Raw genomic sequence first — 27027 nt, 5'->3', positions numbered from 1 at the left:
TCCCTTCTGAGCCTCAAATCCTTGGTTCCCAGTTCTCAGGGCAGAGTGAAGGTCAGAACAGAAGTAGGTGACTTCACCCGCCATGAGGAAGAGCCCAAAACTGTACTTCTGGTGCTCTGTTGGTTCCACCAGCCCCTCATTCCAAAAGAATTCTTCAGACCTCAGATGCAGGAGAAGCAGAAGGAAAGCTGCCAGCAGTGGGAAAGCCCAGGGACACCTTTGGTTGGTCTTGTGGGTCATGGTGTCCCTCCTCTTCATTCACACTTTCTGCAAAAACAAATTCAGGATGCAATCCCCTGACAGTAGTCTTTGTACTAACTGACCCTGAACGCAGAGGGTTACAATTCAGTTGCTCCTGGCAAAGTCAGCCTGAAAAGTCAGACCCACAAAGGTTGCCGGAAAAATCGATACGAAGCTGACAGATCAAATGTGAGTCATGCCAGCTCTCCTGTTAGGAAACGGCTAGATGGGTGTCTGACTGCTAACACCTCAGTTCTTTTCATAGTAGGTCTGAAAATAGCTCAGAATTCTTTAAATGTCTGGAGATGTGGGCGAGGGAGAGTTTTGAGTGGAAAAATCTCCCTGAGAACACCAACTGAGTTCCTACCATATTCCCCTGAAATGCTTGCCTCATCCAGGGATGCCCAGTGCTGGCCAGACTCACAGCTCTTTTGGGAGACCATTAGTCTAGAACTCAGGATTGGCTATTCCAGGATAGGTGATGAGCCTGGTCATCCAAGGACCACCAGACCCTTCTTGCTGTCAACTTGGCATTGTGTGTCCCTTGGTACAAATATCTTATGTCCCTATGGCCTGCCCATTGTTGCCCCATTCAAAGGCAACTCCTCCTCAAGGAGTCTTTTCTCTGTCTTTAAACCATGCTTATTTTTTACCTTCTCAGCAGTGACCCTCTATATTTGTGGCTGTATTCAGCATGAGCACCAGCAGTGGCCAAAGAAGTCACCAGTAGGTCCAAGACATAAGAAGGAGGAAAATGAACCTGGTGGGGTGGTTGCAGAACAGAATGGATTGGAGAAGGAGACCCTGGGCATGAATCTGTTGGGAATTAACAAAATATGAGTTAACAAGGACAGATGTGGGGTGAAAACCTTTAGAATGGATAGAAAAGAACCAGTGTGTGAGATACTGTGAAGGAAGAATTGATCAAGCCTGGTGGCACAGTTGTTAAGAGCATGGCTGCTAACCAAAGGATCAGCAGTTTGAATATACCAGCCACTTCTCGGAAACCTTATGGGGCAGTTCTACTCTGTCCTGTGGGGTCACTATGAGTCGGAGTTGACTCAACAGCAAAGGGTTTGGTATTTTTTGTTGGTGTCCAATTGATTGCGTGTGGCGGTGAAGGAGAGTGAGCAGACTGTGAGGGGTATCCCTGAGATGGTGTTTCTCCATGAGTGGTCTGAAAACCACCTGCATCAAAATCACCTGGGAACTTTTTAACAATGCAGATTCCTGGGTCCGACCCCCAAAAGTCTGATTTCATAGCTGGGGTGGTGCCCAGAAATCTGCATTGTTACAAAACTCCCCAGATGATTTTGATGCAAAAAAAAACAGGCTCTAAAGTCTATACTGCTTAAGAGTCTTGACTTTACCTTTATCCCCCTCACACCTACTACCAAAACCAAACTTGTTGACATCAACTCAATTCCAACTCACCTGTCAAGAGATGACTGTTACGGTCAATAGGTGACTAAATAAATGGGGAGGATCCAAAGATGACTGAAATTCAGCCTGAGTGGTTAGAGCAGTTGCAGTTCCATAAACAGAAATGAAAGAGACAGGTGGAAGAGCAAGTCTGTAATGAAGATATGAAGTCCGGTTTCAGACACAGTGATTTTCAAATGCACATTAGTAACAGTGCACGGGGCTCAGCGGTGAGGTGGAGTCAGGCCAGGAGACACAGGAGTCATTTGCATACTAGTTGGGTCTAAGGTTTGGACAAAGAGCGATGCAGGGTGCTAAGAGCAGAACCTTTTGGGGGAATGCACGACGAAGAAGGAGGATGAAGAGCCAGCAGGGAGATAACAGGGAGAGGTGGAGTGCCAGAAGCCAGCAACATGTGGCATCCAACACCTGAGGGGAGGGATTGCAAAGGTGGACAATGAGGCCAAAGAATTTTGGAGAACTTGAGGACTGAGGAAAGAGCACTAAATTTAGCTATTAGGGTACACTGATAACCTTCAAGAGAGCAGTTTCAGAAGAGTGGTAAGGACAGAGATTGAATTGCAGAGATAAAATAAGGAAAGGAATGAAGAGTGAAACTGGGGCCACCAATAAAGGATTCTCATGGAAAGGAGAGAAACAGGATGACAGAGAATGGGTCAGCAGAGAAAAGCAAGGTCTTGGGCCTCACTCATTCTTGTGGTTGATCCTCAGAGGTTCCACCATTTTCTTTCTTCCGTTTTTCTTTTTCTGTATCCTTCCTGGCAATACCGCCCATGGTTTCAGCTTCCATCTCTAAAATAATGATTCCTGTCCCAGGCTGCCCTCTACTCACAGTCCATCTCCATCTGTGGGTCCTACAGGCACTTGGGCAGCACAGCTCAACCTTGGAGAGAGATATTTCCTGTCTCTGTTGTTGGCACCACCATCCACCCAGTCACCACCCAAGAAGTCATCTTACCCCTCCCTCTACTTCATCCCCACACCCAGTCACTGACCAAGTCCTGTAACATCAGCTTCCTTTACAACTCGCTCTTCCCTTCCTCTCCACCCTGACTGCCTTTGTTCCTGGCCCACACTATGGCAGTGACCTCAAACAGTTCTCCTGACCCCTCCTGCACCTCCAAGCTGCTGCCATGGTCACATTCTGATATCATTAATCTGGTCAGGATGTCCCACCCTATTTCTCCCACTGTGGTGACAAAAGAATGATGTTCAAGCCCTTTAAGTAGCATACAAGACTTTGCTGTGAACTGCGTTAGCTCCCTGCTTATTTCAGCCATCCTGACTCAAATGGCTTCTCATACACACACTAGGTCATTTTGCCTCGTCTTTGCTAGTGCAGGTCGCTGTTCACAGAGGTTCTTTCCTTTCCCTTTCTCTTCCCTCCATCCCTCCATCCACCACCACCCTCTGTCTGTCCTAGTCCTCCTTCTGTTTCCAACTCAAAAGTCCCATCTTCATAAAGGAAGCATTTACCCCTCCTTTGTGTCCTCACTACCATCTTCATCCAAAATGCTTTAGAAGTCTCCATACCCTTCTCTTCTATCAGACTGTGAAATCTTTTGGTGGAGTAGGGGAAGAGTACAGATTCCAGGCGGAGAGGATAGGCATTGACTCCAGCCATAGTTATCTCCCAGGAAGCCTCTGGTGGGCTAAGAACATGCTACGTTGATGGGAAATAAAATAAATTCAACAGAAGGCCTAAAATAGCTTCATTAAACCCTGCCTCTCTTACTCTCCCTAGTTTACTCTTTGCTCTCTTTCTGTTTGTTCCTCTCTGCTTTTTCCTTTATTCACTCTCTCCTTCTATATATACCCTCTTTCCTTTCTCCTCACTTTTACTTTTTCCTGGTTTCTTTTTATCCCTTTTTCCTTCTGTAGGGAAAGACTCCTGCTCCGAGACCTAACTGCACTCTTCCCCTCCTCAGGTGTATCTTATTCTCCGTGGCCAGGTCTTTGAGGCCTTGTTTGTGTCTATGTTCTTCTGAATGCATTGACTTGGCAGCTGGAGACACCATCCCTTGCTTTGGAGGAATGGAGCCAGGAGGACTGTGGTATTGATAAGTAGGTCACCAAAGGAGGAAAATGTTACTGATTTTCAAATGCACAGCATCAACTGGATGTAACACGGATATACAGACCATGGGTAGAAATGACATTCTCCTAAAAATAAGAGGTGATAATAACCATGTGAGTACAGTACTTAAGTTCCTCCCTCAAGAGGAGGTACTTGTTTTTCATTTTAAGATGCAAGGCATCCTGGCCCCAAATCCATTTATACCCCTGGGAGAGAAGCTGGAGGGAGGAGATGGGTACCACTGGGTGGGAGGGCGAGAACCACGGGTCCCTTGGTGCTTTTCTTGTTGCTGCCAGTGGTCACGGTCACGCAGCATCTTCCCCAGCCTCAATGACCCCATGCAGCAAGGTCACGCAGGTCCCTGCACCCTTCTGCAGGTTACTCTGAAGGGGATACCTGCAGATTCCACTGCTTGTCAATGTGAACTCAGTTTGGTGGCACAACAGTTAAGTACTCATCTGCTAACCAGATTAGTGGTTCAAACCCACCCAGCTGCTCCACAGGAGAAACACCTGGTGATCTGCTTCTGAAAAGAGTACAGCCAAGAAAATCTCATGGGGCAGTTCTACTCTGTCATATGGGTCCTTGTGAGTCAGAAGTGACTTAACGACACACAACAAGAATAACATCAGGCAGGGAAAATCCCCCTGCTTTTGTACACTTAGAGCCTTAGGTGGGGCCCCATAATCTCACGAGGACAGGTATGCGGGATGTGTCAGGCTTCCCAAAAGGAAAAAACTTAAGGGCACCAAGAGCCGGGAAGCCATATGGGATCAATGTGATCTTCCTTGGTCTAATGATTTTTAATAGCAGGCATCTGGATTAGGTGTAAATAGCTCAAAACCCAAGAGAGACATTGATTATTTTGAAATTCTATTGATCTGGAGCAGACACGAGCTCAAGCATTGCTCTGGTACTGTTGTTGAATGAAGACCTTGCTTTTCTTGCTGGCCCTTCTCTGTCATCCTATTTCTCTCCTTCCCCTTGAGAATACTAACTGTGGTGGGCTGTTGAAGAGAAAAATGAAACCAAACAGAAGGTTGTTGGTAAGCAGTCCCTCTGTTTGCTTAAAAATGAAATAAGGCTCTCAGGATCTGCTCACTGCTACAATGAGGACATAAAGAACACACAGGAATTCTGATTTTCCATTGACCTGAAGAACTGGACAGCCTCTTAAGGATTTTCTACTCCAACCACCTCATTTTGCAACAGTGGAAGCTGAGGCTCAGAGATGCCAAGTGGTGCACCTAAGATTGTATACTTGGACGCAAAATAGGGAGCAGAGGCCAGTTAGACAGTGACCCTCCCACCTGCCCGCTGTGGCCTTGGGAATGGCTCATATTCCTAGTCACTTCTGGGGTAAGTAGGTGCTAAGAGCTGGTTCCATATATCTCCCAGCAACATTCACACCCCAACCAGCCAGAACGCCCAAGGCTACCCAGCACCTAGTTTACTGTCAGGGAGGCACTTCACCAACAAGGAGAATGGCACCCGGGGGTGGGGAGAGGTTTGGCACCAGCAGGCCCATCAGAGTGAGCTACAGCAAGACAGCATGGAAAAGGAAAACGCTACAAGGGGTGTTTGTTTCATGGGGGTTTTGCGAATAAGTGATCATTCCTTCTATAAGCAGCCTGGTGGCTCTAGATCCTAGAAAAAAGGGGGCCCCACCAATAACAGCTTTTCTTCTCCATCAAAGGGCCCAGCCTTTCTCAGGAAATCTGGTCCCCAGCTTCAAATGCTCTTGTTACATTTGCCACCAAATGTAATTGAAGTGCCTTAAAAATCAAAAAACCAGTTGCTGTGGCGTTGGTTCCAACTCATGGTGACCCCATGGCACAGCAGAACTGTGCTCAATAGAGTTTTCAATAGCTGGTTTTTCAGAAATAGTTCACCAGGCCTTTCTTCTGAGGCACTGGGTGGACTCCAACCTCCAACTTTCTGGTTAGCGGTCAAGCACGTTAGCCATTTGCACCACCCAGGGACTCCTGAAGTGCCTGAAGGCAGTGTACACACATTTTTCCGATATAATCTGTATACTCTTCGAGGCTGGATTCCTGAGTGTATCATTGTTGCTCCTTATTCCCCAGCCGAGGCACAGTGATTAAAGTGTAGCAATCAGACAGAATGGCTCAGTGAAGCCTGCGACAATGCTTTCACAGTAGTGTGTTAATGAGCGTTAAAATTGTCATTGCAAATACAGCGTTCTCAATTTTTAAAATTACAACTCTGTAACAAGTCATGCTGTTAAAACATACAAGAAATACCAGTTAAACCCTCAAGTAGATAACACGCAGCCTGTACAGATCACTGCTGTCCCAAAGTGCTTAACAAATGCTTTTCTTTGAAATGAGGCAAGAATTAGAAGGTAGTTAAATTATTTGAGTAATAAGTATAAATAACATATCCAAATATTAAACACCAATTACTACCTTATGAGCTCCAAATCAGCTCGGCATTACAACATGCCCCTCGTCGTTAGCAAACCCAGGAAATGTAGGGGTTTGGCAGAAAACACAAACCTATAACCAATATTAATCTGTACAATAAAGACGTAGTGTCACTTCCTAACCCAGCACTTTCAAAATGCTCATCACTGCGGGAAAAGCTTAGCCCATATAGTTGTCCCAGTGTCATTGAAAATAACAACCTTCACATGTTGGGAGGGAAGTTACCTTCCAGCCAACAGCTGGGAATAAGTGATCGCCAGCTTCTGCTGTGTTCCCCTAAATAAACGTGGTTTCTGGGTCAGTCTGACAGCCTGGGTGGGCAATGATGTCATCTCGTGCTTATATTCTTCACACCAGCAGAAAATTAACCTGGCCTTTTGCACTCAGCATCAGGGGCTAGAGGAAACGGTGCTACATACAGTGTTATCTAGCAAGGTCAATGGATGACCCAAGTGAGCACATGTGAACATCACATCTTGGTGTTGCTCTGGGGGACAGGAAAATGACTTCTCCCTGGGTCACAGTGCTGTTTCCATCCTTTGTGGAAATGAACTCCAGTGTTCAAGCCAGCAGGCTGGCTCTCCCTTTTGTCTGAAACCACCACTTGGAGAACTCGATGCTATCAGGCCATTCTTATGCTCAGAAGTGACGAAGTTCCAGGATGAACAAAGTAATATTTTATATAAGTATATACCTGTACAAGAGATGTTAAAAAAACGGTCTCTAAAGCACTTTGGGATTCCCCCAATGAAAGGCACCAAATAAATGCAAGTCATTACCAAAATGAAATGTCAAGTTTTCCAGCTTTCACATCTGCAAAGGGTACCTCATTTTTTTGTGATAAAACCTGCTTATTTAGAAAAATACTCATGAGAGTGACTGAGTTATTCTGCTTCCTTCCTTGTTTCCACTTTGCACAGGCTTCACGGTCACTGACCATGAACACCACATTCAGGGGACTGATGCCATCAGCCCTGGCAAATGAACAGCCCTTGCAAGTTTGTACTGTCACCTGCCTTTAGGGCAGCTGGGGATGGTTTTATAAATTCTCTGTCTCCTCATGCTGGAAACATCAGCCAAAGCCAAGTGTTCTGTGTGCAAATTCTGAAAAATAATCCTGCTCCTCCGACTCAGTGGCTGGTTACCTCTAAGTCAGCTCACCTTTCCTCATGCTTCTGAGAAACAGATATAGGCCATCAGGCACCAGGAGGTGGCCACCTCCCCACCTCCCTTGAGGGTTCAGTCCGATGGAAGCATCTGAACTGGGGACCCAAGGACATAAGTGACTAGTGCATTCATTCAACAAATTGTTTGCATAGTAGTAGCCATGGCAACTACATATATACATAGCCCTCTGACAAGATCCTCACCACAACCCTCTGAAGCATATATGATCCTCAACCAACTAAGACACAAAATGTACCTACCTTGTAAGGGGAGCCGTGGATCAAAAGCCTGCCTGAGTCCACACTTAAATCCCTAGATTCTACAGCCTTCCCAAAGACTGAATAATAATGGAAGCCAACTGGAAAACCATCTGATTATCTAGAAGATGATGGAGAAGAATTATCTTACAAAGGGACCTAGGTTTCCCTTCACAATTTTATGCACTAAGTAAACTGGAGAAAGGGGCATTTTGAGGAAGGAAACAGTTCTTTCCCTTCAACACGAGCTTAGAAGTTTGAAGGTCTTTTAGACAGCTTTAAACTTTTTGAGAAGTTTACAATTATCTATGACTTTTTTTAATGACATTTTATAAATAGTAATTTTCTGTTTTACAATTCTCTTTCCTTTCTCCTGATCTCTACCCCTCCTCCTGACAGGCACACCAACAAAAGGCAGTTGAAATGGGAATCAGAGCTGTAGTGCTTTCATCCTGGATTAGCCACATAGCCTTCATGCGCATCTGTACACTGAGTACACACTTCCAGGTCTCCAGGTTTCCATGGCATAACAGGAGTTTCAGAACAATCAACATCATATCAAACACACTGTATCTTAGAAGCGAAATGATCTAAGTAAACTCAGCTTGGAAATAAGGGGGCTCCCATTTTATGAGCTGCCAGAGTAGGCAACAAGAGTTTTTAAGCTACTGCCCTTGCTAGCAACTCAGCGCTGTTTACTTCAGGGAGACAATACACCAATCAACTTCTTTTTAGCTGAGAAAGACAATGCAACCTTATTCCTAAACATTTTTAAAAATAAATATTTTAAAAACATGCTATTATCTAAGACCCTATGGATCACAACAGTCAGATCCCTTTGTGCATGGGGTTGCCATGAGTCGGAGGGCGGGGGGCGCAACTCGATGGCAGTTAACAATGATGACAATACCTAAGACATAGCAAGGTTTGGCCAAATGGCCTAAACTAGGAACTTCAATCAGAAATAAATGTCTCTACGGGCACTCTAGGAAAGACAGAGGCCTGGCCTTGAAAGAAAGGGCTCACTGACTCTGCGTTAAGCATCCTGGAATTAGGCCTATGCTTAGCTGAACCCTCTGTCCCTAATGCATCTCTTCGTGGTCAGGGGGAAAGAGTCAAACTTCACTGCATGTTTAACTGAGCAACACTTTCTAAGGAGCAACATTTACGAGATAAACATCAGCATACATCATTCTAAAGGGGATCGGTGCACCCATGCAAGCCACAAAGCTATAGATCATTTAGAAAAACAACTCACAGGCTTGCACTGGAGATGTGGGATTAACTTCACATTCTTGTTGTTTGGGTATTAGAACTAAATGAAAGCTGTGGATAAAGAAGTGAGATTCTGTCTTACCATGACTGTGAGCAAAATCTCATTATATCCTTGCTGACTTCATAGACGTGTTTCCCGCTGGACAGACTTGTGGAGGCTTTTTGTACAGAACTCACATGACAACCTCAGAAATAGGAGCACAAACAACTCACAGACAGCACTAGACCAAGAGCACTACAACAATGTACACAATGAACATAAAAATTCGCATTCTGGGTGGTACTTATCCGGCAGAAAGGTGAACATTTTATGCCCACAATCCAAAGACCAGTGAGTGTCATTTCACTGAAAGGTGCAAAGGCATGGTGTCAGGCACACCATCCTCTAAAAACGATTCTAAATACTGTAAAAGCAACCTGGGGTGCATATCCCATGCATCTCTCCCCTTTGGGCTTGGGCATACTCCTTACGTCACAACTGTAAGGTGCCTGGACTGTGCCGGAGGCACAAGAGGCAGCTCAGCAATGTGGGGTTGATGATATCAAGTCCTCCCAGCTAATGTAAGGAATCACTCAAACTTAGTTCACTTGGTGAGCTCCTGCTCATGTTCGTCAGGCTTGCCATGAGGGATTTTACTTTATGGGCATAGTAGTCCCTTAAATTGATTGACGGGACCTCCTTCATTCCATCCCCAAAGTCACAGCTACGCATGGCACTCTCAAGTTGCTTCTGGCGCCTGTAAAAGTGGGAGAACTTATTGAAGATCAAGGTGATGGGCAGCACTACCACTAGGATACCTGCCAAGATGCAGGCAGAGGCGGTCAGCTTCCCTGCTGTGGTCCCTGGGACCACATCTCCATATCCCACAGTGGTCATACTGACGGTGGCCCACCACCAACAGGCGGGAATGGTGGCCAGGTCCTCATTCTCCTCTTTTTCAATGGTGTAGGCCACCACAGAGAAGATGGAAATCCCCACGGAGAGGTAAAGCAAGAGCAGCCCTACTTCTTTGTAACTGTACTTCAAGGTGGCCCCCAGAGAACGGAGGCCAGTGGAATGTCTGGCCAGCTTCAAGATACGGAAAATTCGCATCAGCCTCAGGACCTGGGCCACCCTGCCCAAGTTGGCCAAGGTAGGTGTGCTCTCCACCACCAGGTTCACCACCAGAGTGATGTAAAAGGGGACAATGGACATGAGGTCAATAAGGTTTAGAGCATTCTTAAAGAACTTGAGGAAGTCAGGGGCCACAGCAAACCTGGCCACCAGCTCAAATGTAAACCATGCAATGCCAAAGTGCTCCACGATTTCAAACCTGGGGTCCTCACCAGGGTTGCCCTGGCTGTCAGGGATCTGCAAGTCCGGCAGGCTATTGAGGCACATGGTGATGATGGACCCCAACACAACCAGGATGGACAGGACGCTGAAGACCCTGCTCAGGACCGAATAGCCGGGGTTGTCCAATGCCAGCCACAGCTGCCTGCGAAAGTTGCCCAGGGGCTGCCCATCAAACTTGGAGGCGTCATTGTAGAAAGCCAGGATTTCATCAAAAGAGGATGTGGTGCTCTCCTGGTCGCTCTGCTCATCCCACTTCTCCTGCTCGGGCTCCACTTTGCGGCCGTGGTAGCTGTAGCTGCAGCAGGAGTCGATAAAGAACTCGTTGATGCCCCAGTACTCAATCTCCTGGCTGAAGGAGAAGACGCACAGCTCGGCCATGACATGAAGCTTGCCCGTGTGGTAGAAATGCAGCACGTAAGGGAAAAGCTCGGGGTTGCGGTCGAAGTAGAACTCACGCTGGACATCGTCGTAGTCATCGCAGAGCTCCAGAATGGCCTCGCGCGAGTGGCAGAGCAGCAGGCGGCCCAGGCGCGTCTCAGGGAAGCGCAGCAGCGTGTGCGAGCGCAGCCTCCTTTTGAAGCCGCCCACATTGATGCGGATCTCTACATCCTCGACGTTGGTCTCCGACGCGTCCCACAGGCTCTGGCCGGTCATGCTGGAGACGCCCAGCCGCCCGTGCCGCGCGGGGGCGCTACACCTGGAAGCGGAGGAACCCGGTCGGCGTGAGCGCGGGGCACCTAAGGCTGGGGGCTCCTTTCTCCCCAACCGTCTTTTGGGGGCCCAGTCCTCTCCAGGAGGCTCTCTGGGTGCTGACGGGCACCGGGCTGGGAGGGGGGGTTCTGTAGGGCTCGGCCCCCTCCGAAGGAAGGAGTGGGAAAGGGGATTATGTTTCCAATAGAAAGGCCGCGGCCCCACCCCCACTTCGGGGGTCCTGGCAGTCGCTTTCGCGTGCCCGAGTCGCGCTCTAGAAGCTCCGAGAACCAAGGGGGTTGCGCGCTGACCTTGCCCGTGGAAGGGCCGAGGAAACGCCCCCGCCCGCTCGCCGCAGACAGGCGGGACCCGGGCTGGGATGCGCACGGGCAGGGCTGGGCCGAGATGAGGGGCGCATAGCTTTGGGAGGGGGGCGGGGAAATCGCCTCTGGGGTCTGTGAACCCGGGCAGGGGGAAAAGGAGCCAGCTTGGCGTCCCCTGCGTCCATCCACCACGACTAGAACCCCCTCGTTCCCCCCCCTCCCCCGAGCCTTCCCGCCCGCTTGGCGCGGTGCCCCAAAACCGCGTGCGCCGCGCCTTACCCAGCGGAGCTTCCCGGGCTCGCCCTGCGCGTTCTGGAAGCGCTTACCTGGGAGCGCGGGGGCCCGCGGCCGAGGCCGGCGGGAAACTTCCCCGACCTGCTAGCTAGCATCGCGGCAGCCGCCGCTGCCGGCTGGCTGTGCGTGTGCGCGCGGGTGCGAGTGTGTGTGCGCCCGGCTGGCCGGCGGGCGGGGTCGGCGGAGCGACTCCTCCTGTCTCCGGCCGGGGATGCCGCGGCCGCCCGCAGTTGCAGGAGGCTCACAGGTGGCTGCGTGGCCCCGACGCTCGCAAAGCCCCCCTCGCCCGGCTCGCGCGCCCCTCAGGCCCCGAGAGGGGCAGGAACCCTCGCGGTAGGCGCCTGCGGGAGCGGAGCGTGTGCGCCTTGGTGCGGGCCCTGCTCTGGGGCTTGGCGCGGTGGTGCTGAACGGACAGCTCCGCGCGCACCAGCCCCGGGCGCGGCCACCGCCCCAGACTCAGGAGATGCTGTTGCTGCCACCGCTGCCACGGCTTCTCTGCGCTCTGTAGCGCGTCACGGAGACCCCTTTGCGTTTGAACGACACCTTTCCCAACCCCCACTCGTCCCCTCCTCCCGACAGCTGTTATTACTACTACCTCGGGGGCGCAGGCAGGCGGCTGCCTACAGTGACCTTTCCCCGCTGGTTCTCGGACGGGGGCCCGGCTAGGGAAGAACGGGTGGCTTGCGCGGTTCGGGGAAAGGGCAAGATAAGAGGAACTCAAGATTTTCCCTTTTAGGGACCTGATGAAAAGTTTCCTGAAGCCCAAGGTGGGGTTGTTGGGGAAGGGGGGTGGGAGGGGAGTAGAGGAGGCAGAGGAAGCCTGAGGTCGAGCTTAGCTTAGCTTGTAGGGGTAGGAGCGCCAGCCTTACCGGCGTGGGAGGGAGCCACGGAGTTCTGTTTGGGAGCTCTGTGTGGGCGCCGTGTGTATAGGCCAGTGTGATGTGCATGCGGGGGAGTGCATGGAACTGTGTGTGTGTGTGTGTAGTTTAAGGACAGGACGAATTTTCAATGCCTGTGTGTACAGCGTTGATAAAGATGGTATAACTGCGGTGTGGGGGATGTGTGCAGTGTCAGTACAGGGGCGCCATGGGGCATGTGTCCCTGTGCTGTGTGCGTACAACGGGGCATTTTCAGCTGTGTGTACAGTGTGCTATACACAGTGTAGTATTCAGTGGCACTATGAGAAGGTCAGTGTGACTGTATACAGAATGAGTACTGTGTGCATGCGGACACAGTGAGGTCTGTTGGGTGTAGGTGCAGCATAAATGTCCTCAGTACCTGTGTCCTCATTCCCAAGGAGACTTGCGGCCCAGATCTGAGCTCTCAGTTTCCTAGGATTGTCCTCAAGGCCCTGCTGCAGGGCCAAGCTGAGAAATGGAACCATGGTCCCTGGGGGCACCCCTCCCCCACCTTGGCCTCTCAGCACCTTGGCATGGAAGCACCAAACCATTTGAAAAGGCTTTCTGGAGCACCATGAGGTGTGTGAGCTTAGCAGGCAGCTAGTGGGCTACATTCATGGTCAGAAGTCCTGGTAGGTGGCTTTGGACTCCCAGGGCAGCTGCCAAAGCCTCAGTGGGAAGCATATCCTTTCTTTACATGACCCTGCAAGGCCATCCCAGCCCAGCAGGTGCTCTGTGTGGCTCTAGAGAGCTCTGGGCCCCCTTGGAGGGTCTGGGAGAGTGTTTGATCTGGCTTCATGGGCAGCGTGCCAGATCAGGTTTGGCTTCCCTTAGAGGAGACTCCTCCCTGTGGCAGCCTCTGCTTCTGGCTGTGTGTGAGAGAGTACCTGCAGAGTGTTGCCTGCTGAGGGGCTCCACACCCATGCACCTGCAGACTTTTGCAAGATACGGGGGGTTCCAGGGAGGAGAGAACAGGCTGAGAGCCACATGAGTTTCCTTTCTCTTGTGTTTAGGGTGTGTGTGTGTATGTTTATGTGAGTGTGTTTAAGAGAGAGTTGCTTCATCTGGTATTTGTTGTCTCTGTCTCATCTCCATTTGTTTCAGTATTTTGGCCAAGCACGCTCATTCCCTCCCATCCAGCGCTGCTAGATCAATCATGTGAAGTCTGTAGGAACCCACACCTGGCTGGCTGCAGTCTGGAGGCCCCTGGTCTCCTTTATTCCCATGGGAGTGCTGCTGACACGGTGCCAGCCGTTGCTGAGGGTGCATGTGTGTGCATGTAATCCCTGTGTTGCTGCCCTCTTCCCTTTTTTCCAGCCACCTCTACACTACTTGGGTGGGTGGCTGAGGTCTCCCTGCTGCGAGTGCCCTTAGCATCAGCACCTGGTAGCAGTCTTCATGACCCCTGTGGTCTCTCTACTCCTCACCTCCCTCCTCTCACTGTGGGTGTGGCTGCCTGACTTCTGGCCACTGTGAGGCTCCCAGTCTTCCTTCTGCTTAGCGGCCACGTGTCTGTGTAGTTTCTGCTGCATGCCCACCCTTCCCAGCCACTCCCTTCTGTCACCTTCGGCACCCGACTCCCCTCCTGGTGAAGCCTGATGCATAAACCTTTTACTGCTGCATTTGGAGGGTCCCTACACCACTCTAGTCCCTCCCCCCAGAAACGCTTGGATTTGAGGACTGGGGGATTTTCCTCCCTCCCAGCTGTATTTATCTGCCTGCCTCCTTCTGTTCTTGCCTGTTTTTGTTCTTGCTCATTCCTTCTTCCTTTGTGGTCGTGGAAGATTTCGCCCATGGAGACAGAGCCCCCTCTGCCTTCTGTTTCTTTTTGTTTCTTCCACAGCCACAGCCACCTCACCCACAGACCGACAGGGGTCTGTGGGGCCCCTGGGGCTCTCACCCCTCTCCATCACTCTAACAGAGACCACTCCATGCCCTTCTCAGCTCTGCCTCCTACTCCTGCCAACCCCACTCTTAACTCTCACCCTTCCTCTCCTCCCTCCCTTCCTCCCCCCTCTCTCTCTCCCTTGTCCCCTGCCCTTGCTGAAAGAGCTGAGGCAACATGTCCCCAGCCAGGCTGAGGCCCAGTGTCTGTATCTGCCCTTTGTTAGGTTTTCCTTTGAGGCTGGTGCCAGGGACAAGCCCCCGTGCCTGCCTCTCCTTGAACAGAAAAGTGAACTTGGAGCCCACAGGGTGAAGCCTGGGTTTGGGGCTCATCAGTTATTTCTCGGAGAGGCTGAGGCAGAAGCTCTGTAGGTCTGACAGATGCCTTTGCAGAGGGTTAAGTGTATGTGACAGGCAGAGCCACTTGTTTATTTCCTGGTGACTGTGCCGAAGAGAAATGGAACCATCTCCCTCCTCCTGTGCCCAGGAAGCTGGCTTTGTTTATGGTCTATTTAGAGGTCTGAGCCCTGATCTTAAAATACAGCCACCTGCTCCAGGTGCCTATGGAGGTCTGCCCCTGGGCTGGGAGGGCCTGCTGGTGAGACTCTGGCGGGGGGAGGGGTGCCGGAGGGCGAGGGAAAGGCATCCTGGGAAAGAGGACACAGGGACCCTGGTGGTGGCCCAGATCCCTGCACCTGGGCAACTGTTATCTCTGCCTCCTCTGCCAAAGCTGATCTCTCGGCTGAGCCCACACATCTCAGGCTTGGCTTTTCTTCCCTGTCAGGAGAGGGGGCTGCATTTGCGGCTTGGCTGAGGGAGCTGGGCTGCCTGACCTACATCTCCCACTGCGGGGAAGAGCTGAGTGCCCTGGCCTTCTTTGGAGGTGTGGGCACAGGGTGCCCCTGCCATGATGGAGAGGACTACTTATCCTGTATGTACTCTGCTTCCTCACCACCCGCCCTCCCACTGCAGCCAGCATATCCTTTAAAGGCACAAATTAGGTCATATCATTCCCTTCTGAAAACCCTCAGTCGCTTCCCATCGCACCACAAATGAGACCGAATTCCTTACGCTGCTTCCAAGACCCCCCATGTTGGGCCTCTGCCCACCTTGCAGACTTCACCCTGTTCCTCTTTCCCCTCCAGTAATTATGCTCCAGCAACATGCCAGCTTTGCCCTCTGCGTAGGGCCTTTGCGCTTACTGTTCTCTCTGCCTCTCATGGCAGCTTCGCATAGCAGGCTCCATCTTATCACTCAGATCTCAATTTAAATGTCACCTTCTCAGAGAGGCCTGATAGCCCAATCTCAACAAGACCCCTTAGTCCGTTTCAATCACTTTCTTCCCAGAACTTAAATGGTTATTGAATACATGATTGCATGATGAACGAAATGAATGAGGCTCCAATTGCTATCTTAAGTTAGTTTGTGCCAGCCATGGCCTTGGTCCTTCTTCCACCACCTGGTGGACCAAGGAGGGAGTGGGGGGGGGGGAGCCGGGGTTACTGTGCCTGGGACTGGAACCTCCAAGTTCTGGGTTATTCTCCTGAAAGGTTGATTAGTCTAGTGACTCTCATCCCTGGTTGCACATGAGAATCACCTGGGGAAGCCTTTCAATATGCCAATGCCTCTCTATGCCTTGGGCCTCATCCCAGACCAATTAATTCAGAATGTCTGGGATAGGACTGGGCATCAGCGTTGTGCTAAAGCTGCCCAGGTGATTCCAACCTGGAGCCAAGGAGAACTTGAGCAGCCCACCGTTGGGGGTGTGAATTGAGAGCTGTGTGCTCCTGAGTCTGCAGCCCGGCAGTCAGCACCAATGGCAGGAGCTTGATCTCACTCAGCTTGGCAAACACACATGCCTGCTGCAACTCTGGATGCAGTACCTGCCCACAGTAAACCATTAACCAGTTGCCTTGGAGTCGATTCTAACCCCATGTGTGTCAGAGTAGAACTGTGCTCCATGGGGTTTTCAGTGACTGGTTTGTCAGAAGCAGATTGCAAGGCCTTTCTTCCAAGGCAACTCTGGGTGGACTCGAACCTCAAACCTTTCAGGCAGCACCCAAGCGCTTTAACCGTTCGTACCACCCAGGGACTCCTGAACCATCATGGAGTGTCTCAGAAGCTATGTAAGAAATTGGGTTTCATTCGTAGTGCCGTTGAGTAGAGTCTAACTCATAGGAGCCCCATAACAGCTCGGTGCCTTTGTCATTGCTTCTCTTCAATCCTAGGCATCCCAATGGGTCCCTGGTGCCTGTTCTCCTCAGAACTGTTTATCTTTGAGACATTTGGGATTAGGAGTAGTCACAGGGACAAGGGAGGTAGCAGGACTGGCTGGGTGGATTTACAGCAGGTAGGCCACGGAGCGGGTGCTAGGGTTGGGGGCAGGTCTGCAAGAGATGAGGGAAACAGAGGAGGGAGACTGCTGAGCTCAGGAAGCTGGCCTGAGCTTTGGGAAGATGGGAACGGGAGAGGGGAGAGATGAGGTTGGGAGAAGGGGAAATTGAGAGAAAAGTTGGGGGACAAAAGATCTAAGATGTGTTGCTGCACATTATGAATGCATTTTCTCATTAAGTGTATTCTCAAGAGGAAATCGTACATATTTAAATAGTTTTTGCAGTGTTTCTGGATGCTGGACTGAATTTTTATATGCGAGTCCTTGCCTAGGCCATCCAGCTTTGTTTCCAGAGTTCCCCTACTTCTAGGAGGTTGACAAGGGAGAGGGGATTGTTGTTTTTGAAGGGCTCCTTGAGGGATTGTAAAGAACCTCTTGAGTTCCTTAATAAAAAGGGACTGGGTCCTGTAGCTGGCATGCAGAGATTGCTCCCTGAGGGGTTGGTGCGACCGAGGTCCCACCTCTTGCCCCTCCCGTTCCAAGCCCCTTTTCCTTGGAGAGTTCTCCCCACTGGGCACTGCTCCATTGGGGCCCTTCACTTAATTTCCTAGAATACTGTGGGATGAAGTTGGAATACTTAAGAGACTTGATTACATTTAGACTTAGGGACACCACAAGGTAAATTAATAGAAGGACAACATAACTTGCTAGGTAGGGGCCCCTCCCAGCCTCACTGTTACCTGCCCCAGGGGTCTGGTCATCTTTGCCTCTACCCCAGTCCCTCCTTAAAGTCCTATAGAGTTTGAGGCCCAGAGACCTAAGAGCTCTGTCTTGGTCTGCCTCAGGTCTGTCCTCTGATTTCTCCACCTCCTGACCCTCCGGGTGATTGACAGCAGGGCTGAAGTCTTGGGCCCCCCACTGACCCTGTTCTCTGGGTCCAGGGGCACACCCAGATTATGACATTACACCTTAAAGCCCTCATCTGGGCTCACCTCCACCATGGCAGGTGGTTGATGAAGATGAAGAGGGTAAAGAAGCTGAGAGTGATGATGGCAATGACAGCAGTAGAAGGAAGACGCTGCCTGAGGAATGTGCACTGGAGCTAGTCTGAGTCCCAGTTCAGCTTGTTTAGACATTTTTCAGAATTGACTCAATGGCAACAGGTTTGGTTCGGTTGTTTTTCAGTCATTTTCCCTTGGGCAAAATTTTTACCCTCTCCATGCCTCATTTTCATCATCATGAAAACCTGTGATAGTACCTGACTCAGTAAGGTTGTTGTGAGGTTTGAAAGAGGCATTGGAGAGCTTATATCAAGGCCCAGTGCATAGCAAGTGCTTAAAATAGTAACCATGGCTAATACCAATTACTGAGCGCTTATGATGTACTCAACCTTGGGCTAAGCTTTCTGCTTGCCCTCTCTTGGCCTCACCTGGGTACTATTATCCTTATTTTACTGGTGACCAGAAAGACTCAAGCATGTCTCTGTTTCCAAAATCTGCCTTCTTAACTACCTCAAGTAGGTGTGGATTAATTGGGGTAGGCTAATTGCTGTAATAAACAATCCCCAAATTCCAGTTATTTACCATACTAAAAGGATTATTTCTCATTCATGTCACTATCCAACTGGGTGTTTGGGAGCAGCCTTCCACATTCAGATTCCAGGATCCAGTCTCCTTCCCTCTAGAGCTCTGCCAGCTGCCAGGCCCTTGGAATCCTTCCCTGAGGTCCTCTCCTCATGTTGGGAGATGAGGGGAGAAAGAGCATGGAGGGTGGCAGTCTTCACTTCTGCCCACATTCCTTTGACCAGAACTCAATTGCATGGCCCCTATATAATGACAGGGCAGTGGAGAGAGGGGTGCAGGAAGAAGAAGACCATAGAAATTGGGGGACCAGCATTCTCTGGTGGACACCCTGCATCCATTCTCCCAAGGTGGGAGAGGGAGCAGAGAACCGTCCTGTTGCTGCTTTCCATGAGTTGACTGCAACTCTCCCCACCTGGGAGGGTTTAACTCCAGAAATGCAGGCCAAGGGGGCCCTGTCCTGGAGTCCTGGAGCTGGCACAGCAGGATGGCCTCTGAGTCTTGGAAAGGATTCCGTGTCCTTTTTCTCAGCACAACTTTTTCAGGCTCTGAACTTATCCACGTTGCAAGTCTGAAGAAGGGTGCCAGTTCAGGTTCTAGGTTGTGAGCAGCACAAACTTGGGCAGAAGGAGAATGTGATAAAGGGTATTAGGTGGGTCACAGACTCTGAGGCCAGAAACCAGACTTGGAAGCTATAGAGCCAGGACACATATGCAGTCGGTGGCTGAATGCTCCAGTAGCGCCACAGTGCTAGGTGTGACACACACGCACTTGATGCGCTAACTTCATTTCTGTGTCTGCAGGTTGCAGCAGAGTGGGGCACGGAGTAAGTGCTCAGCTGGGCTAATGGTGGAAGGGAAGGAGGGGGTGGTTGAGACCTAGTGTGCAGAGGGCTAGATGAGGCAGGATCCACATACATGAAATAGAAACACAGGGACTGCACTTTAAAAGCCCACTCCCCTCTTCCATCCTTGACCTCTGTTCCTTTCCTAGTTTGGGAACTTGGGAACTCTCTCAGAGAAAGCTTCCCTTTCTGCCCTGACCTGATTTTCATTTACAATGGCCAGCTGTCCACTCTGGACACGTTCCCAGCTCCCCAACCCTTCCCTAACTCAGAGGTGTTCACAGCTGCTGCACCCAGGCTCACTCATGTATGTGAAAGTCACACCCATCCACCCATCTACCCATCCATTGCCCATCCATCCATCCATCCATCCATCCATCCATCCATCCATCCATCCATCCATCCATCCATCCACCCACCCACTCATCCTACACCCTGGATGTGGCTGTGGGCTCCTGTTTCCATGGTTACTTCCATGGCCTGAGTGTGCTCTGGGTTTGCTAAAAGATTCTCCAGCTCTAGGCTGCTCCCTATGACATTCTTGCTGCTGGACTCAAACCCCAGTTACTTCTGGGCCTCCACCCTACTTATTGTTCTCCCTACCCCCAGGCCACACTCAGCTGTAGCCTGATCAGCTTCCTGGATTCAAATATAATCAAAGTCTCTCCAGCGTTTGAACAGAGAGGCACTCCAAAAGGAGAATGCCTGGGAGACTGTCCCAGGAAATGAAGTGGGAGTTCCTGAAGGTAGGGAGATGCTCAAGGGGGGAGGACCCTTTGTAATAACAGTAAATGCTAACATTTATTGAGCACATACTATAAGCCAGGCACTGCTCTAAGGATTTAACAGGTTAATCCTCACAACAACCCTATTGTTGTTGTTAGGTGCTGTCCAGTTGGTTCCAACTCATAGTGACCCTATAGGACAGAGTAGAACTGCCCGATAGGGTTTCCAAGGAGCTGCTGGTGGATTTGAACTGCCAGCCATTTGGCTAAAAGCTGAGCTCTTAACCACTATGCCACCAGGGCTCCAATAGGGTACTGTAATGGATTGACATGTGTTCCCCCCAATTATGTGTTGAAATCCTAACCCCCGTACCTGTGGATGTTGAAATAAGATTTTTCTTTTATTATATTAATGAGGTCATATCAGAGTAGGGTGAGCCCTAAACTGATTCACTTCTGAGTTATAAAAAGAACAGAATAGACAGAGACACACACATGGAGAAGATGCCATATGAAGACAGACACACATGGCAGATGTATCCACAAGCCCAGGGACATCAAGGATTGCCCGCTACTAGAAGCTGAAATAGACAAAGAAGGACCTCCTCTAGAGCCATGCCCTGAATTCAGACTTCTAGCATCCTGGACTGTGAGAAATAAATTTCTGTTCTTTATAGCCACCCACTTGTAGTGTTTGTGTTGCAGCAGCACTAGGTGGTGAAGACAAGTACACACTATGACTATCTGAGGGGGAAACAGATTGAGAGACCTGTTCAAGGGCATAGAGCTAACCAAGGACAGACCTAAGATTCAAAGCAAGATAGGCTGTGTTCTTAAGCATGGTATACACGGCCTCCCTACAGTCATTGCTCCCCACCCAGGGATTCTGGAAGGCTTCTCTGATTCATTTCTTCAAGAAAGGAGATTCCTAAGCACCTCCCCAACTCTCAACCCTGCTCCCACAGGGGCTATCTAAGATTGCGCCTGCCTTGGGTGCGTGGCGCCACTGAATGGTTTCCATTAACCCGGTACAGCCCAACATCCTTCCTCAAGCTCGGAAATGTGTTAATTAAAAGATAAATGAACTTGACTTGTATTTTTGAGCCGATATTATGGTAAAGTAATCTAAAGGAGGGGTGTTAAGGGTTTGGACAGGGGCTTAATTTCAATGCTCGCTTTGGCGCCATTTTTTGAGGATATGCTGCTGGCTAGCCATACTGGGTTAATAGAAACTGCTCAGTGGCTCTACATGTCCAGGGCTGGTGCAATGCCTCCCATACCTGCCATACCCTAGTTACGCCTCTTAATAAGAGGGCGACAAACATCCATATGTGAGAAGACCCTCTTTCCACACTGGCCCCTCAGGAGCTTTTAGTTGCTCAGAAGCTTGAGTTGGCCACAGCTGTTCTCAGGAGGAGCCCTCAACCCTGGCCCCCCTGAGCTGGTCTATCTGTAGGCTCTAGAATTTTCTCCAGGTTGGCGCCAAGTTGCAGCTTGTTCTCAGAGGGCTTTGGGAGGGTGGGAAGAAGCAATCCCACCAGAGAAGCCCAGCTGAGGGAAGACACAAGATGTTCCGCACAAGTGACAGAAAGCCAATTCGCACTCTTCCCTGAAGCCAAAAAATTAAGCTAATTTTTCATTTCTCTGCTTACGTGCGGCTCAACTAAACATAGGCATCTAGGAATGCAAACAATGACTTGATTTTCTTTATTTAGGGCAGTTTTAATTAAATCTTGCTAAAATGACAGAGGCTCTGGATATTTTTATCACAGTAAAAAGCTATGTGATGTGGGAAGAGGAGAGGTGGGGAACATGAAACATCTCCTCCCCTAGCCATCCCCTACCCCAGCTGGCCTCCCAAACCTGCCCCAGTGAGCACATCTCCTGAGAGAAGGTGAAATCCCCTCTTGGCATTCTTACATCCTTTGTGCTTAGTTTTTATTAAACTAGTTACCTTAAGGAGTCACTGGGTGGTGCAAACAGCTAATGAGTTTGGCTGCTAACCAAAAGGTTGGAGGTTCAAGTTGTCTACCAGAGGCACCTCAGAAGAAAGACCTGGCTATCTACATCCAAAAAATCAGCCATTAAAAACTCTATGGAGCACTGTTCTACTCTGATACACATGGGGTTTCCATGAGTTGGAATCAACTTGACAGCAACTGGTAAGTTTCCCTAAATTAGACTAATTTTATCTAGCTGGTCCTAAAAAGGAAAAGTCCAACTGACAGTGGGGAAAAAAAAAAAAAATGAATTATACGATTTTTTTTTTTTTTTTTTTAGAGAAATTTGGTTTACCAGCAGTTCCTGGAATAAATATTAACAAACCAAAATCAAAGGTGTCAGAGGTAGAGTCTTCTAGTGCTCACCACTCACCCATACCCAGTTTTTATCTCCCTTTGGGCATATGGAAGGATTACGTTTCCCCTCTCCCTCCAAGTTTGGAGGAACCATGTGACTTGTTCTGGCCAATGGCTATGACTGGTGAAGATGTATCATACCTGAACCAGAGCACTTAACTGCCCATGTGAGAGCTGCCAGCATTCTCTTCCCCTGGTATGGAAGTATATATTAAGATGATGGTGCCACAGATCAAAGCAGCCTGGATCACTGAGCTACCAGATGGAGCACAGCTGTTCTGAAGTCACCTAATCTGAAGCTGACTTTGTGTGTTTGAGAGAGACTTTGGTTGGGTTTTATCACTGAGATTTGTTGTTGTTGTTGTTGTTGTTAGGTGCCATCGAGTCAGTTCTGACTTATAGTGACCCTATGCACAACAGAACGAAACACTGCCCAGTCCTGCACCATCCTTACAATTCTTATTATGCTTGACCTCATTGTTGCAGCCACTGTGTCAGTCTATCTCATTGAGGGTCTTCCTCTTTTCCGCTGACCCTGTGCTTTGCCAAGCATGATGTCCTTGTCCAGAGACTGATCTCTCCTGACAACACGTCCAAAGTATGTGAGACGCATTCTCACCATCCTTGCTTCTAAGGAGCATTCTGGTTGTACCTCTTCTAAGACAGATGTGTTCGTTCTTCTGGCAGTCCAGCACCACAGTTCAAAAGTGTCCGTTCTTCCTTGGCCTTCCTTATTCACTGAGATTTGAGGGCTGGGTGTTTCCCACTGCAGAGTCTCTCCTATTCTGATTAACACAAGTAACACCTTTCTGGCAATCATTGTATAATAAAACCACATTATTTAAATTATTTTATATTAGATTACTTCGGAATTCCAACAGTCATCAACCAGCTTAGTCTGGAATGGGATGAAATTTACTTTTGCTGGGTCTAAACAAGATTTAGAATCTTGAATAGCCACTCAGTTTATGTCACAAAATGTCTCCATTCTTTCAAAGATGAATTTGAGAATACTTTTTGAATGTGACCTGATGTGGAAAGAGCCAGAGTGGACCCAACTTTATTTTTTTTAATTGTACTTTAGATGAAGGTTTACAGAACAAACTAGTTTCTCATTAAACAGTTAGTACAAGTATTGTTTTACGACATTGGTTAACAACCCCACAACATGTCTACACTCTCCCTTCTCAACCTGTTCCCCGCCCCCCCGTGCCCCCCCCCACCCCCGCTTCTAGTTCTTGCCCCTGGGCTGGTGTGCCCTTTAGTCTCATTTTGTTTTATGGGCCTGTCCAATCTTTGGCTGAAGGGTGAACCTCAGGAGTGACTTCATTACTGAGCTGAAGGGGTACCTGGGGGCTATACTCTCAGGGTTTCGCCAGTCTCTGTCAGGCCACCAAGTCTGGCCTTTCTTTTTGAGTTAGAATTTTGTTCTACATTTTTCTCCAGCTCTGTCCAGGACCCTCTATTGTGATTCCTGTCAGAGCAGTCGGTGGTAGTAGCCAGGCACCATCTAGTTGTACTGGACTCAGTCTTGGGGAGGCCATAGTAGATGTGGTCCATTAGTCCTTTGGACTAATCTTTCCCTTGTATCTTTAGTTTTCTTCATTCCTCTTTGCTCCTGAAGGGGTGAGACCAGTAGAGTATCCTAGATGGCCCCAGGCACTACTCACCAAAGTAAACTGTCAGTTGATCTAGATGTTCCCTGAGACCATGGTCCCCACAGCCCTCAGCCCAGCAATTCAGTCCCTCAGGGAGTTTGGATATATTTATGGAGCTTCCATGACCTTGCCTTGGGCAAGTTGTGCTGACTTCCCCAGTATTGTGTACTGTCTTACCCTTTACCAAAGTTACCGCTCATCTATTCTCTATTTAGTGTTTTTCCATTCCCACCCCTCCCCTCCCTTGTAACCGTCGAAGACTGTTTCTTTTTGTGTGTAAACCTTTTCATGAGTTTTTACAGTAGTGGTCTCATACGATATTTGTCCTTTTGTGTCTGATTTATTTCACTTGGTGTAATGCCCTCCAGATTCATCCATGTTATGAGATGCTTCACAGGCTCATCATGATTCTATATTGTTGCGTAGTACTCCATTGTGTGTATGTACCACAGTTTGTTTATCCATCCATGTGTTGATGGGGATCTAGGTTGTTTCTTTTTGCTAATTGTGAACAATGCTGCAGTGAACATGGGTGTGCATACGTCTATTCGTGTGACAACTGTCATTTCTCTAGGATATGTTCCTAGGAGTGGGATTGCTGGATCATATGGTATTTCTATTTCTAGCTTTCTGAGGAAGTGCCATAACCTTTTCCAAAATGGTTGTATCATTTTGCATTCCCACCAGCAGTGCATAAGAGTTACCATTTCCCCATAGCCTCTCCAACATGTTATTTCCTGTTTTTTTTTTTTTTTTGATTCATGCCAGTAATGCCAGAGGGAGATGGTATCTCATTGTGGTTTTGATTTGCATTTCTCTTTTTTTTTAATGGCTAGAGATCATGAGCATTTCCTCATGTGTCTGTTAGCCGCTTGAATGTCTTCTTTGATGAAGTGTCTCTTCCTTTGCCCATTTTTTAATTGGATTATATGTCTTTTTGTTGTAGAGATTTTAGAGATTAGACCTTTGTCAGATTTGTAATAGCCAAAATTTTTTTTCAGTCTGTTGGTTGTCTTTTTACTCTTTCAGTGAAGTCTTGATGAGCATAAGTGTTTAATTTTTAGAAGATCCCAGTTATCTAGCTTATCTTCTGGAGTTTGTGTGTTGTTGGTTGTGGTTTGTATCCTGTTAATGCCATGTATTTGGGCCTCCAGCATTGGTCCTATTTTTTCTTCTATGAACTTCATAGTTTTTGGCTTTATATTTAGGTCTTTGATCCATTTTGAGTTAGTTTTCATATATGGTGTGAAGTATGGACCCTGTTTCATTTTTTTGCAGATGGCCATCCAGTTTTGCCAGAACCATTTGTTAAAAAGACTGTTTTTTCCTCATTTGATGGACTTTGGGCCCTTGTCAAAGATCAGGTGACCACAGGTGGATGGATTTACATCCGGGTTCTCAATTCTGTTCCTTTGGTCAATGTATTTGTCATTGTCTTAGTCATCTAGTGCTGCTATAACAGAAATACCACAAGCAGATGGCTTTTACAAAAAGAATTTTATTCTCTCACAGTCCAGTAGGCTAGAAGTCCAAATTCACGGTACCTGCTCCAAGGGAAGGCCTTCTCTCTCTGTCAGATCTGGAGGAAGGTCCTTGTCATCAGTCTCCCCTTGGTCTGGGAGCATCTCAGCACAGGAACATCGGGTCCAAAGGATGTGCTCTGCTCCCAGTGCTGCTTTCTTGGTGGTATGAGGTCCCCCCTCTCTGGTATCTTCCCTTTCCTTTTATCTCTTGGGAGATGAAAGGTGGTGCAGGCCCCACCCCAGGGAAACTCCCTTTACATTGGATCAGGGATGTGACCTGGTAAGGGTGTTACAATCCCACCCTAATCCTCTTTAATTTAAGATTACAATCACAAAATGGAGGACAACCACAGAATACTGGAAATCATGGCCTAACCAAGTTAAGACACACATTTTTGGGGTGACATAATTCAATCCATGACATTCATTGTACCAGTACCAGGCTGTTTTGACTACTGTAGCTGTATAGTAGGTTCTGAGGTGAAAAGTGTGAGTCCTCCTACTTTATTCTTCTTCAATAGTGCTTTGTTTATCTTGGGCTTCTTCCCTTTCCATATAAAGTTAATGATAATTTTTTTCACTTCTTTAAAGAGTGTTTTTGGTATTTGGACTGAGATTGCACTGTATTCGTAAATCGTTCTGGGTAGAGCTGTCATTTTCACAACGTTGAGTCTACCTACCTATGAGCATGGTATGTTTTTTCCATTTATGTAGATCTCTTTTGGTTTCTTGCAGTAATGTTTTGTAGTTTTCTTTGTATAGGTCTTTTACATTCCTGGTTAGATTTATTCCTAAGTATTTTGCTTTTTTTAGGGGCTGTTATAAATGGTATTGTTTTCCTGGTTTCCTTTTCATCGTTCTCTTTATTGGTGTATGGAAATCCAACTGATTTTTGTATGTTTATCTTGTATGCTGCTACTCTGCTGAATCTTTCTGTTAGTTCCAGTAGTTTTCTTGTGGAGTCTTTTGCGTTTTCTATGTATAGTATTATATCGTCCCCAAATAGGGACGATTTAACTTCATTACTAGTTTGGATGCCCTTTATTTCTTTTTCTTGTCTAGCTCTAGCTAGAACTTCCAGCACAACGTTAAATAGGAGTAGTGATAAAGGACATCCTTGTCTTGTTCCTGTTCTTGAGAGGAACGTCTTCAGCTTCTCTCCATTATGAATGATGTTGGCCGTTGGTTTTGCATAGATGCCCTTTATTATGTTGAGAAATTTTCCTTCTATACCTATTTTATTGAAAGTTTTTATCAGGAATGGGTGTTAGACTTTGCCAAATGCCTTTTCTGCATCCACTGAAATGATCGTATCATTCTTTTCTTTCCTTTTATTTATGTGGTGGGTTGCGTTGATTGATTTCTAATGTTGAACTATCCTTGCATACCTGGTATGAATCCTACTTGGTCGTGGTATATTATTTTTTTATATGATGCTGAATCCTATTGGCTAGAATTTTGTTGAGAATTTTTGCATCAGATCATATTCATATATTCTGTAATTTTTTTGTGGAGTCTTTACCTGGTTTTGGTATCAGGGTTATGCTGGCTTCATGGAGTGAATTTGGAAGTATCACTTCCTTTTCTATGTCCTGAAATAGTTTGAGTAGTACTGGTGTAAGCTCTTCTCTGAATGTTTGATGGAATTCTTGGACCTAATTTTGTATGGGTTGTAT

General features: G+C 48.2%; 1 protein-coding gene across 1 annotated transcript; it reads right to left on the bottom strand.

The window, feature by feature from the left end:
* Positions 1 to 9326: 9326 nt before the first annotated feature.
* KCNS2 (potassium voltage-gated channel modifier subfamily S member 2) lies at positions 9327 to 10896 on the bottom strand. Its single transcript, XM_023546057.2, has one exon. It carries the CDS (start codon positions 10894 to 10896, stop codon positions 9463 to 9465), a length of 1434 nt encoding a protein of 477 aa, XP_023401825.2. The 3' UTR covers positions 9327 to 9462.
* Between the last annotated feature and the right edge of the window lie 16131 nt (positions 10897 to 27027).

Source organism: Loxodonta africana, chromosome 14, assembly GCF_030014295.1.
Source record: "Loxodonta africana isolate mLoxAfr1 chromosome 14, mLoxAfr1.hap2, whole genome shotgun sequence".
Classification (NCBI taxonomy): Eukaryota; Metazoa; Chordata; class Mammalia; order Proboscidea; family Elephantidae; genus Loxodonta; species Loxodonta africana.
This window is presented reverse-complemented; position numbering and strand designations above follow the sequence as displayed.